Genomic DNA, 19,385 nt, shown 5'->3' with positions numbered 1-19,385 from the left:
CCTATATTAGAAATGAAACAATATAACATATTTATGTCCACCATGTCCATATTATGTGTTATAACATTCACCAGCAAAGTTTACACAGGTGGTAAAGACAATTATTTATATGTAATTCTTTCACTAGTAAGATACATCCCAAATCTTCCATTTTTGTTTTGAAAGCTTCCTAAAGACACAATGTGAGGAAGAAGAGAAAGATATCTATAAAGAGAGACGGACTCACTGCAGCACGGATGAATCTCATATCGGATTTTGGACTCAATTTCAGCTGCTGAATCTCTCTGAAGCTAGAACTCGTCGGCTGAAAAACACACACGCACACATCTGTATGTATGCATATACACACATACATACATACATACATACATACATACATACATACATACATACATACATACATACATACATACATACATACATACATTATTCAGTATTAATCATTATCATTATTTATTTGTGCCATTATTGATCATTATTTATTTGCGTTTGTATAGCTATATAAATATGTATTGATATTACTAAATAATTTATTAAATAAATTATGAACGGCTGTGTGCTTAATATGCTCATCATACATCAATATCAGAATATTCCATTTCTATGCTATTGTTATAGCCACTAAGCATATTTAAATATGCTGAATTATATATTAAAAACATACTTAAAAATACAATTGTTTATAAATGTAGCTTTGATAGATGTTTGAATATGGTTTCCAGGAACAAAAAACCGTGTTATGTTCGATTAAATGTGCTGATATGTCATTGTGCCTGCTAAACACATAAGCTGAGTGGAGTGGTGTACCGCTCCAAGATGCCCGCCCTATCGCCTATTGTCGTCAGCGACAATAGGCGAGAGCGGTCCATGAGGCGTCTATCCTTATATTAGGTCTATGGTATATGCCACGAGAAGTGGTGACGTATTTCCGTTTGAATTTATGCCACATAGATTGGTTCCCGGTCCTGCTTGCTCCCATTGTTTTTAGCCAAAGCTGCAAGATCTGTACTATGAAAAAGACGCAAAACTTAAAATATTTGCGACCTACTGGTACAACAATCGAGTTTTGTGGTGTGCCGTTGTGTCCTGTAATTAGCCGGTACCATCCAGTGCTTAGTTTTTTCCATTTTCCTGTTGATATCAAGGCGACAGCGGACTGTAGCCAAAACTTAGCCACTACAGCTAACACCCGGTTTGTAGCTGCCTGCTATTTCAAAGCTTGAGGATATTGAAGATCCAGCGTCAGAAATGGGAAGACGGAGGTTAAAAGGGAGCTGTATGTGCTTCGTTCACTGGAATAATTTGTTGGAGTAAAATAATGCCGGAGGAAATCCATTGCTACAGGACCAGACTGAGAACAGAGGCAGCGATTCGGCACAAGGTAAGTCAATACGTGTGTTGATGCGTTTGTGTTATACGGAGTATGAAATTATTTTTAGGAAACTCCTTAGCTTTTTTTTTTATGTACAATTATATAAAATACATTTAACATGCAGTCGAAGCGATACAGAGCATGGTAATTTAAGAACAGCCGAGAGCAGCAACGCTTCAACCTGATCCAAACCACACAAGTAGTCAGTCAGATTAAGGTCCAAAATCTTCACTTTACAGCCATTTAAGTGGTAGCAACCCACATAAAAAACCCACAAAACAAATGGTACAAATCACGTATTTCCAGAATCCCGAAAATATGACATCTACCTTTGCCGTTTCATAATTATAATCCACGTTAGTCAATTTTTCCACTTGGCTGCTATAATCTGTTCTTGCTTTACACAACGTAATTTCTTTTTTTTCCCTCTGAGATTCTGCTTAGAAAATCAGGTTATGAAGTTACATCCTCCTGCTGCTTTTTGTTTTTTAAATTTAGGTTTGCCTCAACTTTTATAAACTAATGCCACTTATATGCATAATTTTTTGTATTACTGTTGGCGCAGATATTAGGCGAACGCTGTGCTTTGCCTGCTAGTAGTTTAAATTAATTTCAGCTGCACACTTTCAAGAGTATTCAGATTTTAACATGCATTTTCTAAGTAGTATTTTAGTTCTCTCTTACTCAGTAACTTCGGTGTTGTTACAACTCTGACACATTTTTTGCAGTTTCTTTGTGATACCGGAACTATTTGACTTAAACATTTAATTTCCTGAGATATTGTCAATTTATTTTCAAGCAAAACTCTCAAAAAGAGCTGAGGATTTATTAGTTTTGATTACGTTGTGCAGCTAAATATGGACGCTTTTTAGTTTTTTGTTTGTTTTTAATTTTTCAGGTTTGCATCGTAACACCTCGTGATGCGTTTCTGAGCCTTGATCGTTGTGCGGATTACCTTTCCACTGGATCCAAGCACCTGGACCTGCTGACAGCGTCCATCAGTCCACGGTCTGCCGGATCATCACAACGTGGACCAACTTTTTTTTATTTACAGTACTTGGTCAAACTATGATCTTGAAACCGGAGCACCAGATATGCAAAAATCTACCTGCAGACTTTGTTGGCTACCCTGACCCTGCAGTCATCCTGGACGGGGCTGAGCTGGACTTCCTCTCCTCCAGAGTGACGAGTTTTCATCACCAGTAAAGGCAAAACAAGTCTGATGTCTGATTAGCTGCTAGGAAGTATATTATAGTTCATTTTGCTATCCTGTTTGTACCTATAATAAAATTGAATCTCATTCAATTTTATTGAATGAGATTCAATAAAATTGAATCTCATTTGTAATACTCTACATTTCACAAACCTTTTTTCCCCCATTTCTAGGTGTTTACATTACATCAAGTATTTGCATGTAGATCAGAAATTCAAGTGAGTCGTTAAAATGCAACACATTTAGGTAATACGAGCAAAGAAATGTGAATATTAAGTAATATGTAGTTAGTCATATAATTTAATATACTAATAAGGCTGGATGATATGACTTACAAGATTTTTTTTCATACTAGATTTGATTTTAATTGATTCCTCTAGTCCTCAATTTCTATAATAAAATCACAAAATATTTTCAAAAAGTGCCTTTATTTCAATCATCTGTGAGTTGTATAAGGGAGCATTAAGATCAGGATACAAGAATTTTTAATTGCAAGAATGCAGTCATCGTTTCAGCAGAATAAAGATTACATTTTAAAACAATGTCTTAAAATGACAAGAAGTCGTTTTAATGAGAAATAAAGATTCAGATTGATCTGATGTAACCAGCTCAGTCCATGTGGTTCTGACATTTGTCAGTAATCAAGAGGATGTACATTTCCACCTCAACTGACCAGGTAAGCATTAAGGTAAACATAAAAAAATACTGAATAAACAAATACTTTATACAAAATGGAAAAAGAGTAACTGATAGAAAGTATTTCTATTTAAAGAAAAGTAAAAAAGTTAATAGCAGGAGAAAAGATGTTAGCAACAATAGCTCAGCTGATCTCTCCCTCCAGGAAGCCACCAAACAGAACTGTCCAACTCCAACTATAATAAAGATAAAAAAAGAAAGAAAACGGAAAGTTAAAATAACAAATAATGCTAAATTAATCATTCAGATCTAATGCGTTCTGGAATCTATTATTGACATTTTACAAATTTCACAAATCAATTAGGTTTCACAAATGTTTTATTTATTCTGCTGTTAGTACAGAATAATCTAGTTAGGTTTGAAATGTCTAGGTGTTGTTTTTAAAATACAACACATTAAAAAAGCTCAAGATAGTGAAAATTTAAGAGTAATCGCCCTTTAGCTATTTTCCGAATTAGATGCTACATTCAGAAGCTAACTTCAGCTTCGACTGATAGCTTAGGCACAATATTGACAGATCTATATATGTTTATATATATATCTTTATCCATCTATATATGTAGTTTGCACCCTGCACAGATAATCAAAACACTTAACATTTACATAGCATCTTTGTAAGCTTTGTCAGTTTTAGCTACGTCAGACATATGAGGAGTTACAATGAATACAAACGATTTATTAACTTACCTTCGAAGTTATTGTGAAGTTTTGACACATCCAGCTTAAATCCTTTGTTGTTGGAGCATTTCAGGACGTCTGAATAATTATATAAGCATCGTTAATAGTCCTGCAGCTACTGAGGAGCCACTGTTAACATACTATGCACAGGAACCATTCTGTGGCAAAAAAATGCGGAAGTGCTAAAACGGAAGTCTGTGGCATATACCCCATTTGTGCAATAAATATTTATTATGCTGAAAATAAAATCATGGTCTTCCAAAAATAATGTCCTAAGTAATATTTTTACCTAAAGTGATTTTGGCAAAAAAAAAAAAAAAAAAATCACTTTTTTTCTGCCAAAAGATTGTGAGGGGAAAAAACAACAAATCAGCCAAGTGAAGTGTCCAGTGTGTCCCCTGTCTCTTGCTCTTGACCACTAGAGACAGGTACCAGCACCCTCTCAACCTGAAGTGTGATAGATAAAGTATGGATGGATCCAGAGTGGTATTCTGTCTGCAGCTGGAGAGGAACTGCTTTAGAGCCTACCACAAAAAATGAAAATGCCTGAATTAATTGAATAAAAAACAGGCATAAAAACATGTAAATTGGAGGCCAGGCTTCACAGTTTTTTCTGCATTTATGTAATATAGTTGAAAGTTGAAATTGTTCATCTGAAATTGTTTGCCCCTGTCATCAGGAAGTTTTTGTTCAGTATTAAACCTGAAAATTTCAATTCAGATTTTTGCTTTTTTTCTCTCTTTAAACTGTTTGTTCACAAATTTTAATAAACAGAAATGTTAAATAACTATCAAATACTGAAAGCTGAGGTTGTTCTGGAAAAAAGAGCAAAAATTCAGACTCATTGCACATTTTTTGAGAATTTTACAGCCATAAAATCAAAAAAATACCAGGCGGCCCAGTTACAATTATGGTCTTAAGAGACTGACACATTTTACTCTATGTAGGATACATTCATACAAAATATGAGCCACTTTCTGAAATGAGTGACAAACATGCTAAACTCAATGCTCACTGCACTTGTGTTATTTGAGATTTTACTGCAGAACACACTCTGCAACATGTGGAATGTAGAACTAGCTGTCGGTTACATTCCACTGAGTCTGGAGATGTATAATAAGCAATACAGAGCCATGGCTTAAACACATCACATCACATCAGAGCAATCTTTCAAACAGCAACGAAGGATGTTTGTGTGCTGTGTGAGTGCGTGTGTGTGTGTGTGTGTGTGTGTGTGCGTGTGTGTTTGGTCTGGGTTTTCTGAATCAGCCACTTCCTGTCTGTCTGAACGCTGAGCCTTGTCATGACAGCTTATTGTGTGATCCAATGCTACTTGCTCAGACAACTGTCCCTCATGCAACTTAAGTTTGTCAAAATACAGATACAGACAATGCTTTCAACAACAGACTGAACTGCAGCATCTTGCTGCAAACCATGAACTCTCTGCTTCCTCTAGTCTGCTCTGTCCCTTCTAGATGAACAAGGATGTCAAGAAATCATGTCTCAACATGTAAAAAGGATTGTTTTTACCTGTACCACTTTATTTATAAAAGGAAAAACATTGGGTAGTACAATTTGTAGGGCTGTAGCAATCTCAAATGATTACAATACTGTGATTATTAAAATTCCTCAAGGCAAATTATCTGCCTCAAAACTTAAATATATTTTACGTTTTAGCCACCTTATTCCAGATGTATGATTATTTGCATTTTGCCACATTCTCACTTCCGCCTATGACTTGTTGATGAATAAGTGCTAGCACGATGACGTCCAATCTTCAAGTTCGGTCCGAAGGGATTTCATTAATTGATGATAATGTCTGGGTTTTTATCGTTTCTCACAGGACCAATAGGTGTCCTGTGAAAAACTTAGAAAAATAAATTTCCTACCATCCCAGTCGCAACATGAGTGGCAGTACATAGTTGGCAGCTGTGTTTCTGTGTGTGACGAAGGCACCAATGATATGTCGCTCATATGGACACAAAACTATAAATGTCAAAGTGAGAGTTTGTCTATTAAACTGACTGAAGAGTAAGACATAAATGAAAAGCTGAATTATTAGAAGTCTCTTTGTGACACTTGGTGTGTGCTTTATTATTCAATGTAATACAATTTCAGATTTTTGAATAATTTGCGTCCAGGTAAACTTAAAAATATCTTACTTTACCAAAATTTTTATTCGATTACTTGATTACTAAAATAATTGTTTACAACAGTCCTTATTAAAATAATTTACCCTCTAGCTGCTTCCACACATGATCAAATTAATCAATTTGCACGTCTCACAAGCATCTTGAAAAAATTTTAATTCTTCAATTAAAACCTTTGCATGAGTTTGATTTAAAAAAAAAGGCCTCAAAGAGGCAATTTACTTCCATACCGTTAGTTCCTGAGGCTCTAATTGCAGTTAAACTTCCAGTGTTACATTCATATTAAATATATGAAACTGCAGTTCTTAAATTGAATCTATTATCTTATCATGAATCCAACGTGATAATTTTATTAATTCTGATGCCTAAATGTAGGCAAATAAATGAGAAACATATTTAAAAGTTTGACATGCATACGGTGCCCTGCACCCCATACATGCACACACACACACACACACACACACACACACGCACACACACACACACACCCATGTGATTACTGTGTTCAAATGAGAGTATCTATGTGTGCAAAAGAAAGAATACATTTCTCTGCACCAGCCTGCTTTTAGAACCTCAGAAAATTTCCATAGGTCATGACACCCCATCCAACCCCCATCTGCCCATTCTGGTCAGACCTTTGTCTGTACCAGATGTGATCGATTTATGCTGAGAATGGGGACCCACAGCCACAGACACACATGACCCCATTCACCCCCCACTCCCACCGAAACAACTAGGGGAGCGGAAAGGTTGCTATCTGCCCTGCTCAATTGTTTCCTCCTATGTCCAAACTGGAATGAAAGATGAGCAACATATACCAAATGTTCCTTATAACATACATACTCACAACCATGCGCGCACACACACGCACACATTGCTTTATTTAGAGCAGAGTGCAGATGAGGAGCCAGACAAGAAAGCAGTCAGTCTGGTTTTAAAAAGTCCAGACGAAGGATATGGCGTTCCTGTACCTGCAGAGCTTCAATTGTTCCAACCAATCATTATGAAAACTATTTAATACCACAAATCCAGCCTGTCAAGAGAAACAGCTGAGACCAATGGACAAAGGGATGGACAGACGGACGGACCAGCCTGGGGAGGACAAGGCAGAGCATCTGTCTGCTCTTATAAATATGCAGAAGTCTGACCTAAAGAATAGACAGCTGCTCCAGCCCGCACACGCACACGCACACTTGCATAACTTAGTACTTTTTAAAGAAAAAAGATTCAACAAATAAGGTCAAATTCCAGGCAGCCTCTTTAAAACATCCACCTCATGTCCTAGAGCAGTGTTTTTCAACCACTGTGCCGCGGCACACTAGTGTGCTGTGAGTGATCGTCAGGTGTGCCTTGGAAATTATCTAATTTCACCTACGGTACCGTACTTTCCGGACTATAAGCAGCTACTTTTTTCCTAAGCTTTGAACCGTGCAGCCCGGTGTGGCTTTTCCTTCAACCACCAGGGGGCTCTGTAGCCAGAAGTGAATCATTCGAAGTCAAAATTGTAAATCAAAGAAGAAAGCACTAATTTTCATTTAGAACAAGCACATGCTAGCAGCAGGCACGACAGAGAAATGTTTTCAAACTCATATGATGCAGATTTTAAGTTGAGGAGTATCGATCTGGCAGTACAGGAGGGAAAAGCCACTGCACTTAAGCTTGGCGTTAACGAACCCATGGTTCGGCTTTGGAGGCGGAGGGCTGCGTCCTATATCCAGCAGATTTATTAGGACGCAGCCCTCTGCTGGGTTCTTGTGGAAAACTGAGAGCAGCAGAGATACCAGCGGCTTATAGTATGGTGCACTCTATAGTCTGAAAAATACGGTAATTGGTCTTAAAAGACTTTTTTGAAAATGAATTAATTATCTGCAAATAATGCCATCTTTGAGTGTCTGCTGTAGTAGAGACTAGCGGCGTACTCATGTAATTTTCTTACCACTAGACAGTAAGAGCAGTTGTCCAGTTGTCTCTGTTACACCCAGCATTTTACATTAAAACAAGAGAATTAGTGATGCATGAATGTTACAGGTAGCGGTGAGAGCATTGAATCTAGCAAGACTGTGACGACAGTGATGGAAAAGACAGTGAAGCTCAGCAGTAGTCAGAAAGAACATGAGTCCATTTCCCACAACATATCTGTGTGAAGTGAGCTTCTCAAGCCTGGTTACTATAAAAACTAAAAACAGAGACTGAGATGTTGAGGAAGAGCTTTGTCTTTCTTCAATTTCTGCCAGGAAATCAGATCTGTTTTCATCCAAACATGCACAGGTTTCACACTAGGTGGGTAAAATGTACAGATATTTTGTACATGCAACTCTTCATATTGTAACAGTGAATATGAAGTAAAATCTTTCCCAAATATTATTGCTTCTTTCAGAATAAGAATTATTTTCTGTATTCTGGCTAAAAGAATGCTTGTGGATTAGTTTGTAAAACACTTTGAAGTTTTCTACAACTTCTTTAAATTTAAGACCACAGTGTTGTGGTCTTAAGGTGTATTTCTGAAGTGGACATGTTAAGTGCAATTTGAAATAAGAAATGTAAATATGATAAAAAAAAAAGTTTGTGTTTATTTGATTCCTATTCAATACACTTTGATAAGAATGACTATATATGTAATATAGGCGGCTACAGAGTATCTTTGTTTACATTTTTGGTTGGTGGTGTGCCTCGTGATTTTTTCAATTAAAACAATGTACCTTCGCTCAAAAAAGGTTGAAAAACACTGTCCTAGAGTCTCCAGGTTAACCAGATCTGGTTTCTGTTACCAGGTCAATCCTCAAATGGAATGCTTCGAGAAGAACTTCCATTAAGAACTGACCAATCAGAGCCAATCATTAGCAGCATCTTGTTGGTTCATCATACCAACTGATACAGGACTGGTTGTTGGGATGTTCAAAGATTATTTCTAAAATGCTATGCAAATATCCATGTCAGTGACAAATGAAATTAAAGAACACACGCGCGCACACGAACACACACACACACAGAGAGAGAGACAAGTTGGCGGAATTGAGAAGGAAGTGTGGGATGTGAGCAGCACAGGTGGGAATGTTTGAGGCAAATAAGTCGTGGCTCAGCCAGACTGACTGGGTGCTGCAGCGTCTCCGACTGTGTCCTCCTCTGTCCTCAGCCCAGTTGTCTGTTTCACCCAGCAGGACCTCCACAGTCAGCCTCTTGTTCAGGTTGACTAAAGGCCCTGAAGTAGATACCAGCTGTTTCACACTTTGCTGTCAACAATGAAGCTAACTCAAGATGGTGTTTGTCAAAGGGAACACTGGCAGTCAATGCTGTCATTTCCTTCCAAGAGTTCCTAGTGTTTGGACAACCAGAAACACACATGATCCAGGGATGTTTTCTATTGAACATCAACTGATAGGTTAAAACCCAGTTGTGTCCAGATTAACACTGACTGATCAGCTGAGGAGGAGATCTGAAACACACCTAGCAACTCTGTGGTTGCCATGTGTGATTGACCTCAGGTGCTAGTCAGCTTCCCATGACCACACCCAGCAAATGGGCATATGCTTTCTACAAAAAGCATAATAATAATTATCTTCAGCCTGAATTAAGTCAAGGTAAAACCATTCTAAGGTAATCCGATCTGATGGAAGGTGTCCAATTTCCAGTATGAGAATAATAGGCTGTAGGAGCAGACTTACCTGAACTTTTACAAAGAGAGACCATCTCTGTGGAGCTCAAACATTCATTTACTCCTGGGCTTCATTACTGCATCTGTCCCTTTGGATCCAGCAGCTACTAGCATCTAGAAAACCCTTCTAATTAGTTGTGGTTCCTGCACCTGGACAACAGGCAGCTGGGGTCGCCCACCACATGCCTGACATTCTTCCACTCTGAGACACTGACCCACACACACACACACACACACACACACACACACACACACACACACACACACACACACACACACACACACACACACACACACACACACACAGGTCCTTCTCAAAAAATTAGCATATTGTGATATAGTTCATTATTTTCCATAGTGTAATGATAAAAATTAAACTGTCATATATTTTAGATTCATTGCACACCAACTGGAATATTTCAGGTCTTTTATTGTTTTAATACTGATGATTTTGGTATACAGTTCATTAAAAACCTAAAATCCCTGTCTCAAAAATTAGCCTATCATGAAACGGTTCTCTGAACGAGCAGTTAACCTGATCATTTGAATCAAGGAAGTAACTCTAAACACCTGCAAAAGATTCCTGAGGCTTTTAAAATCTCCCCGCCTGGTTCATTACTCAAAACCACAATCATGGGTAAGACTGCCGACCTGACAGCTGTCCAGAAGGCCATCATTGATGCCCTCAAGCAAGAGGGTAAGACACAGAAAGAAATTTCTGAACGACTAGGCTGTTCGCAGAGTGCTGTATCAAGGGAAGTCTATGGGAAGGAAAAAGTGTGGCAGAAAACGCTGCACAACGAGAAGAGGTGACCGGACCCTGAGGAAGATGGTGGAGAAGAGCCGATTCCAGACCTTGGAGGACCTGCGGAAGCAGTGGACTGAGTCTGGAGTAGAAATATCCAGAGCCACCGTGCACAGGGGTATGCAGGAAATGGGTAAAGGTGCTGCATTCCCCAGGTCAAGCCACTTTTGAACCAGAAAAGGCGGCAGAAGCGTCTGACCTGGGCTACAGAGAAGCAGCACTGGACTGTTGCTCAGTGGTCCAAAGTACTTTTTTCGGACGAAAGCAAATTTTGCATGTCATTTGGAAATCAAGGTGCCAGAGTCTGGAGGAAGACTGGGGAGAAGGAAATGCCAAAATGCCATAAGTCCAGTGTCAAGTACCCACAGTCAGTGATGGTCTGGGGAGCCATGTCAGCTGCTGGTGTTGGTCTACTGTGTTTTATCAAGGGCAGGATCAATGCAGCAGCTATCAGGAGATTCTGGAGCACTTCATGCTTCCATCTGCTGAAAAGCTTTATGGAGATGAAGATTTCATTCTTCAGCATGACCTGGCACCTGCTCACAGTGCCAAAACCACTGGTATTACTGTACTCAATTGGCCTGCCAACTCTCCTGACCTGAACCTCATAGAGAATCTGTGGGATATTGTGAAGAGAAAGTTGAGAGACGCAAGACCCAAAACTCGGGATGAGCTTAAGGCTATCGAAGCATCCTGGGCCTCCATAACACCTCAGCAGGGCCACAGGCTGATTGCCTCCATGCCATGTCGCACTGAAGCAGTCATTTCTGCAGAAAGATTCCCGACCAAGTATCGAGTGCATAACTGAACATATTTATTTGTTGACTTTTTTGGTAGTAAAACACTTTTCTTTTATTGGTCTGATGAGATATGCAAATTTTTTGAGACGGGGATTTTGGGTTTTTATGAGCTGTATGCCAAAATCATCAATATTAAAACAATAAAAGACCTGAAATATTTCAGTTGGTGTGCAATGAATCTAAAATATGACAGTTAAATTTTTATCATTACATTATGAAAAACAATTAACTTTATCACAACATGCTAATTTTTTGAGAAGGACCTGTACAAGGAAAATGCTACAAGCATTTGGTAGAATCACATAACACATGCAATGTTGTCTCCCAGCAGAAGCAACTAAAACATGATGCAGTCAGATAAGGTCACATGTAGAGATGTCAACAGGTGACAGGAGCAAGCTGCAATCAAACCTACAACCGTGTAACTGCACCATGACTACAATCCCACTGAGACAGATTAAATGTCCCAGGAGCACAGAAGAGCCACTGCATCACATTACTGATCACCACATCAAAAAGTTTTCTTCTTCTCATGCAGTAGACTCATCACATCTGAAAAATGCCTGTAACCATAGCAACAACCAGCCCAAAGTACTTTGTTTTGAGCTCAGTTGGAAAAAGAATCCCAGAAAGACTAAAAGAATGAGACAAGGAACAGAAATGTAATAATCTTGGACTCTTTCCATATTTGTTTAAATCCTAAACTCAGACCTCTAAGGAAACTGAAACCCATTTCAATGTAAGACGAGTGGCAAACGGTAGCAGAAATTCATTGGGGGTAAACACGGGGAAAGTGAACAAAAGTTGAACATTCTTCATCTAGATGTGCCCAGGCAAGCACATCTACATGCTTGCCTGGGCACATCTAGGACAAGACACTGTCGCAAGTGGAGAGAAAAGGGAGTGGCACTGGTCCTGTGTGCCGAGTCCATAAGGATAAGCGAATAAGCATCAGTTACCTGCCAGGCTTATGGTTCGGTACAGAGTGCAGCATTAAGCCCGGTGAGGAGGAGCAAGCCAGAGAAACACTGGTTTAAAAGCCGAACGCGACTGAATGAACCCGTCGTAAAAGTGTAGCAACTAAACATGGCAACCCAACAAACATGCATCTGTACCTAAACTGTAATCATTCAATGGAGGTTTACCAGCTTGGTGAAAAAAACTTCAAACCATGGGCTGTCACTGTCTTACTGACAGTCCACAATCACTGAGGTGTTTAATCAACAACTAAATACAAACAGTGAAACAGTGTGCACCAAGACAGGTTGCTTAATCTTTAATCTAATTAATAAACCAGAATTTCAAAAGATCCTACAAACATTTGACACTCAGCACACAGTAAGTTTGCACGTTTTTCTCCACTAAAGTCCTACCTGGCAGTATAGCCAGTATATTTTATAGGGCAAGTTTGTTTACAGAGACTTCACAGTCTATTTTATTTATTTATAGTCTGTTTATGTATTTTGAATATTTAAAATATCTTAGAGTTCCAGTGTTAAATGTTCTGTAGAAATTAGTTTATTGATCTTTTAGAGTGTGCTTGTATTTAGGGCTGTAGCGATTCCTCGAATGATTTGAGTACCTCGATTATTAAAATTTCTCGAGGAAATTATATCTACCTCGAAGCTTCATTAAATTATGTTTTATTATTTAGCGCACCATGGTTTTAATATGGACACAAGAGCTATAAATTGCTGGGCAAGGTGAGAGTTTATCTATTAAATTGACTGAAGATGAATACATAAACTAAAAGCTGGAGAATTTACATTTTTTTAAGCGCATTGTTGGGCCTGCCTCTTTATTATTAAACTGAATATAATTTCAGATTTTTGTATGACTTTTCTTCAGGTTAACTTAGGAAGTGAGCCATTATTGTTAATTTTCTAGACTACAGAAAAGTAATTGTTAGGGATGCTCAAATATGAAAAATTGAACTGATGCCTATAGTAACACTGTCGTTATGCTAGATTTACCGATATTTTATTTCATCCAAAAAATTTTAGCCGATTACTTGATTAATCAAAAGAATAATCGATAGAATACTGAATTACTAAAATATTGGTTTATAACTGCCGTACATGTTTTGTGTTCCATGCTCCTAAAACGGATTCACTTTTATTCATGGTGATGTGAAGAATCCTCACATGGCCTGCAAACCCTCTGTAGTTGAAAACTATTTTTATGGAGTGTTGCTATTTTAGACGATTTAAAGGATAAAACATTTCAGAGTCCAGACGTCTGGTCCAGGACAGCAGCTCAGCAGTGAGCTGGCTGTGCAGAGGAATGAAGTAATGACACGGTGCAAACAGAGGAAGTAAGCCAGACGTGAGTCATTCTCTGGACATCTACAGGAACAGATCCTCTCTGGTAGCTCTGGAAGCAGTCTATGTTAGCATGTGGAGAATCCCACCGATGTTGTATGAGCGTGTGTGTGTGTGTGTGTGTGTGTGTGTGTGTGTGTGTGTGTGTGTGTGTGTGTGTGCTGGTGCTGCTGCAGGGTGTGGTGCTGAGCAGAACGTGACAGCAGAGCCAGCAGATATCTGATGCTTCAGATCAGGGCAGCATCTCTTGGCTCTGTTCCCGTCAGAGACAGCACGCTGGGCTCCAGTCAGGTGGAGATGGCCGAGTTCCATGCTGTCACGCACCAACCTGCCATAATAGTCCTGATGCTGAACAAAGACGAGGAATTCCTTCCCTTCCTCCCTAAATTGAACCAACAAATCAATTTAAGAGTCAGCCAGCAGTTGCTTCGACTGAGATTGTTCTGCTTGCTGATGGAAAACCTCCCTCCCTCCATTCATGCCGACGCTTCCTCGCCCGCACCGTCTCTCTCTCTCTACACAAAGGAAACATGTTGGTCTCCAAATTAGTTAGAGAAAATCTAGACAGTCTCTTTGTATACATGTTCATATGAGACATGTTGGGTCTGGAGAAGGGAAAACTCAGCAGCGTGTAAGCACCCACTGGAATGTGACCAGATTGAAATGCAGACACTTATTTTTTCTCCAAAGAAATAAAATGTTGCTCATCTATAACCCAGATAACACCTGACCTTTCACAGTCTCCATGTTCTTCCAGCTAAATTAGAGCAAACGCTTACCAAAATGTGTGTGTTCACTGGGATTACCAGCAGGTACTACTGGGAGGAGATCACCAGTTGGGATCCTACGATCAATACTTACAGTGAAACTAAACCAACATATCTGCAGAGTGCTGATGTAAACATCTGACAGGAAATTCTTGGCTTGTTTCATCGCTTTTTTTAGGACACAACAACTGTTTATTCTGGTTTAGAACAAAGCCTAGTATATTCTGCAAACAAAAACATGATGTGTGAAACAATACTCTATCCTGTAAAAACACAAAAGGTGTATTTCAAAGAGTCTTATGCATTTTACCTAAAGATGCAGGGTCACCTTCAAGAAAACAGCAATATGCTTAAACATTATTAATCAAGCAAGTCAAAACAGTTTTTATCTGATTAGTGTCAAATTACACCAATGTGAAAAAAGTTCCATATTATTTCATTTTAACACGCACTATTACTTGTATTTATTAACATTTTAAGTTTGTTAATGGGTTTTATCAATACATTCTGTAATAGCAGGTCCTCTGAGAACATTAAATACCTTGATATGGCTTAAAATGAAGATGAGTTGGACGCGCCTGCTTTAGCCCAACCAGAAGCTAACTTCAGCTCACTGGTTAATAAGCTCAGAGCCGAACTGAACATGGAGACCTGCTGAAAATCAGCCCTCTGGTGGGTATTAAACAGTAACAAATGATACATGTGTAGACAGTAATAATTATTTAATAGCAAATATCAAAAAGCACTCAAAGGTTTCCGCAATATCCACAACAACGCAGTGGGGTGAAATGAAGAGATGTGAAATGAGTAACTACGGTAAGTTAGAAACAATCGCTTCTCACTGAATTATACACACACGCGCGCGCGTGCGCAGGTAGTCATGTCTCGGGAGCAATATCTGGAGCTGAAATGTCTACCCGAAGCAACGATCCGACCACAAAGTCCATAACAAACTTCTACCTCACAGAATCAAACGTCACATGAGAAATTCAGACAACTTTGTGTTAGCTAAACTGCCGACAACTCCCCTGAACAGCGGACCCGAACGCTCTTTGTGGGCGAACTGAGTCCAGACATCGGCCAGCTTAGCTACAGCGCAACAGCAACACGTCTTTTAACTCCGGGTTTGATTAAAGCTCCCTGCTTGTTTCCCCCCCATCAGCCAGACAATAAACATTCCTGAGACTGGCGGCAGCGGGCTGGCCACAGACCCTGCGCCATCTTAGTTGCATACACTCCGCTTTTTACGGGCTTCTTCAACAAAAGCTTTACTAACGGAGCTCTCCAGCCAAGAGCAAAACCCACAAGAACACTTTAAAGCGGGACGAACAGCTCCAAAATCTCTACGGAATGTGTCTTACCATCAATATCATGTAACCTTGTCCCGAACAGCAGGACCAGCAGAAGGTATGCTATTGCATCCATCGTGGCTACAGACCAGACTGGCACCCGTCTGCTAACTTCTCTAAGCTCAGAGGATGGCTAGGGCCTATTGGCTGTGAAGGCATCTAGTCCCGCCTTCACAGCGGCTGTTCCAGTGAAGGTATAGGCTGATTGGTTGAGGGACTAGCACCCCGTCCCATTGAATTAGAACCGTACCACCCCTGTAAACAAACACTTGCAATTCACTGCAATGGCAACATTTTAATCTAAAAATGTTAGTTATATGACTTAATTCAATTAATTCATAAAGTGTCAATACATAGTAATTGTCTTATTACTCTAAACTGCTACAGTAATTGTGTGTGGGATGATAGGGGGTTGTGTGTGAGTGTGTGGGGGGCGTGGGGGGTGCACGTGTTTATGTGTGTGTGTGTGGGGGGGGGGGAGTGCTATCTAAAAGAAACGTTTCAAAAACCTAAAATCAAAGGAAAGTTTTGGGATAAGATCTTTATCATTTTTTTCCACACAGTCAAGGTTGAAACTGAAAACATCCAGACTTGTCTTGAGGACATGGGATTGTCATATGCATTTTCAAGCCAGGAAAAGAGAACTATATGTCACAGTGTCCCTACAAGTCAACACATAAACAACTGACACAGTCACTAGCTGCCACAGCATTTGCTTGATAAGATATTTACAAGGACAACCCTATTTTTACTAACAAAATCTTACCAATTTCTGTACATTTAAATAGATCAATTGACAATTATTATTATTTTACCACTGATTTAGCAACCTCCCAGATCGATCAGGTGTTCTGATTCTTTATCTCTCCATATTTGGTTCTCCAGAACCAAATATGGAAACTAGCATTCATTCAACTTTTATGCTCCTCTAATCTAGAACAAATTTCAAGAAAACTGCAGAAATGCTTTAAATTAAGAATGAATTCACATTTGTTCAGAGCTCCTTCCAATAAATAACAACTGGAACATCATGAAGTCTGTTTTTTTAACCTTTCATTTATTTTCCTGACTTTGCTACTTGTAATGTTTTATTTTCATTTTAATCATGTGAAGCACAATCGATTGACTTGTGCCTGAAAATTAATCCATCCATTTTCAAACACCCTTAGTGGGGTCAGGAGGGTTGCTGGTGCCCATATCCAGCTAACGTTCCTGGCAAGAGGCCAGGTCGCCAGTCTGTTGCAGGGCAACACAGAGACAGACAGGACAAACAACCAGGCACACACACACACACACATTTTGGGACAATTTAGAGAAACCAATTAACCTGACAGTCATGTTTTTGGACTGTGAGAGGAAGCCAGAGTACCCGCAGAAAACCCACGCATGCACAGGGAGAACATGCAAACTCCATGCAGAAAGACCACACTGTAAAAAAAAACGGCCTCAATTTACGGTAAAAAACTGGCAGCTGTAGTTGCCAGAATTTTACCGTCTTTATACGGTAAAATTCTGGCAACCAAAACTGCCAGTTTATTTTTAAAATACGGTAAAATTCTGGCAACCAAAACTGCCAGTATTTTACCGTATTTTTAAAATGCAGTATATTACCGTATTTTTAAAATACGGTAAAATTCTGGCAACCAAATCTGCCAGTATTTTACCGTATTTTGGAAATGCAGTATTTTACCGTATTTTTAAAATACGGTAAAATTATGGCAACCAAAACTGCCAGTGTTTTACCGTATTCTTAAAATGCAGTACTTTACAGTTTTTTAAGAATACGGTAAAATTCTGGCAACCATAACTGCCAGTATTTTACCGTATTTTTAAAATGCAGAATTTTACAGTTTTTTAAGAATACGGTAAAATTCTGGCAACCAAAACTGCCATTTCCTAAAATATGTTAAATAAAAAATTAAAATGTGGTTTTGCCATAGTAAATACGGTCATACTGCCTGAGACATAGTATCTACATAAGTGAAAAACACGGCCAGACTGTATGATATATTAACATTTTATTGTAAAAACCCCCAAAACCCTTATGGTAAATTACTGGTGTTGAGGAAAAATGATTATTTTTAGTGTTTAATATAGTTTAATCTTTTTTGAACAAATTTCTTAATTTTGAACAGGTTTCTGTTAGTGATTTAAACCTGAAAACTATTGCTGGGTAAGTATTGAAATAATGGAAAAGTAAAATAGAGATCTGCAGGAGAGTTTCTGCTCAGACCCCTGGGGTCTTATCATCAGGGGCGGATCTAGCGGGGTGGCAGGGGTGGCAGTTGCCACCCCAAACGAGAGCCTCGCCACCCCTGTTGCCACCCCAGCTAGCGACAATGAATTCAATAAATAGTTATAGCAAATCGGACATTAAGCGCATGAAACTCTTTTTTCCCCCGACAACATTGAATGCAACACAATGTAACCTGACACCCACTGCTGAGTAGCGGGAAGTGCCAGAGAAGGACAGAGCGCGAGGCAGGAGCATTGATAGATGTATATGTTACTGCACTGGACATTATGTGATTTATCGTAAGTCACACATACGACATTTCTGTCCATTGAGTCAGGAATATCGGTGGTCAGGAAAATACTACAATCACGCAAAGAATCAGAACAACGGACGCAATGTTTAGTAGTTAATTCAACCATAGATAATGGTAATAAGGGCTTCAGATTTCACAGGTGAGGAAAACGTTTTAATTTAAAGAAAAGATTGAACAAGTGAGCAGTGGGTCAGTTATACTAGCCTCACTGTTAACCTGCTACTGACTTTGATAACCTTAACATGTGCTGCGCAGTTCGGTGTGTTTTGGTTCCGTTAGAACTAAAACCGGTCAGCCCGCCCACCAAGTCATCAGCAGAGCAGCTGTTTATTAAATCAGCTAATCAACCGCCGCTGTGCTCAGGCGAAAACTTATTAATAATCCAAATATAGACATCAAGCCTGACAGCATAATGTAACAGACTGGATGTTCTGTTTTAGTGTTTTTGCTACTTTTTTGTGTGGGAAATGTTTGTTTTTTGGTGTTGATTCCCCTGATCGGTAATCTCTGCTCGTTGAGCTGTTGTCTGTCGGTTGCCATGGCAACGAGTCAGCGTAAAGCCGACACACAGAGCGAGAAAAGGCAGAATAAAAGTTGTTGGAGCTATTTTTTCTTTATTTTATTAGGCATTTGGGTTTGGGGCCGATGGTTTTTAAGAGTGGTAGCGTGAGAACAAATGAAAGTTTGATGTTTGTAATTGTTTGATGAAAAAGGAAAATAAATCACCAAGAACAATCAATAAGTTTGGACATTGAACCTCGTTTTGCCTGTGTCTAGAATCATGACCCCAGTGCTTTAGTAGTGGCTTGGTGGAACTTTTATTGGATGTTTGGCTTTGCGAACAGTCAGAAGTGGTTCTATCTAGTTTGGTTCTTCACCTGTTTATCAGCTTTATTGTACCTTTATTGTGGCGCCACTGAAGCCACTGCAATTTCTAAAACAAGCGACAAAACTGAGCTAATCCCCTGTGTTCTAAAAACATGGTGATATTTATAAGTTGTCAAACTACGGCTCCTACAGCATATTTAAAATA

At 39.1% G+C, this 19,385-nt stretch overlaps 1 protein-coding gene and 1 long non-coding RNA gene across 2 annotated transcripts in view; both read right to left on the bottom strand.

The window, feature by feature from the left end:
* Positions 1 to 15,947, bottom strand: part of tgfbr1b (transforming growth factor, beta receptor 1 b) — a 63,647-nt gene extending 47,700 nt beyond the window's left edge. Inside the window, exon 1 of the mRNA XM_008438547.3 lies at positions 15,816 to 15,947. Coding sequence (XP_008436769.1) covers positions 15,816 to 15,879 — 64 coding nt within the window. The 5' untranslated portion in view covers positions 15,880 to 15,947. The remainder of the gene's footprint in view (positions 1 to 15,815) is intronic.
* Positions 1,785 to 15,809, bottom strand: LOC145549327 (uncharacterized). The gene is made up of 2 exons (XR_014085254.1): positions 3,969 to 15,809; positions 1,785 to 3,457 (listed from the first exon to the last, which is right to left on the bottom strand). It is a non-coding gene; the product is annotated as an uncharacterized LOC145549327 (long non-coding RNA).
* Positions 15,948 to 19,385: the final 3,438 nt, after the last annotated feature.

The sequence above is a fragment of the Poecilia reticulata genome, chromosome 20 (assembly GCF_904066995.2).
Source record: "Poecilia reticulata chromosome 20, P_reticulata-male-v2, whole genome shotgun sequence".
Taxonomy (NCBI): domain Eukaryota; kingdom Metazoa; phylum Chordata; class Actinopteri; order Cyprinodontiformes; family Poeciliidae; genus Poecilia; species Poecilia reticulata.
The sequence above is the reverse complement of the archived record's forward strand: the minus strand, read 5'-3'. Positions and strand labels throughout refer to the sequence as shown.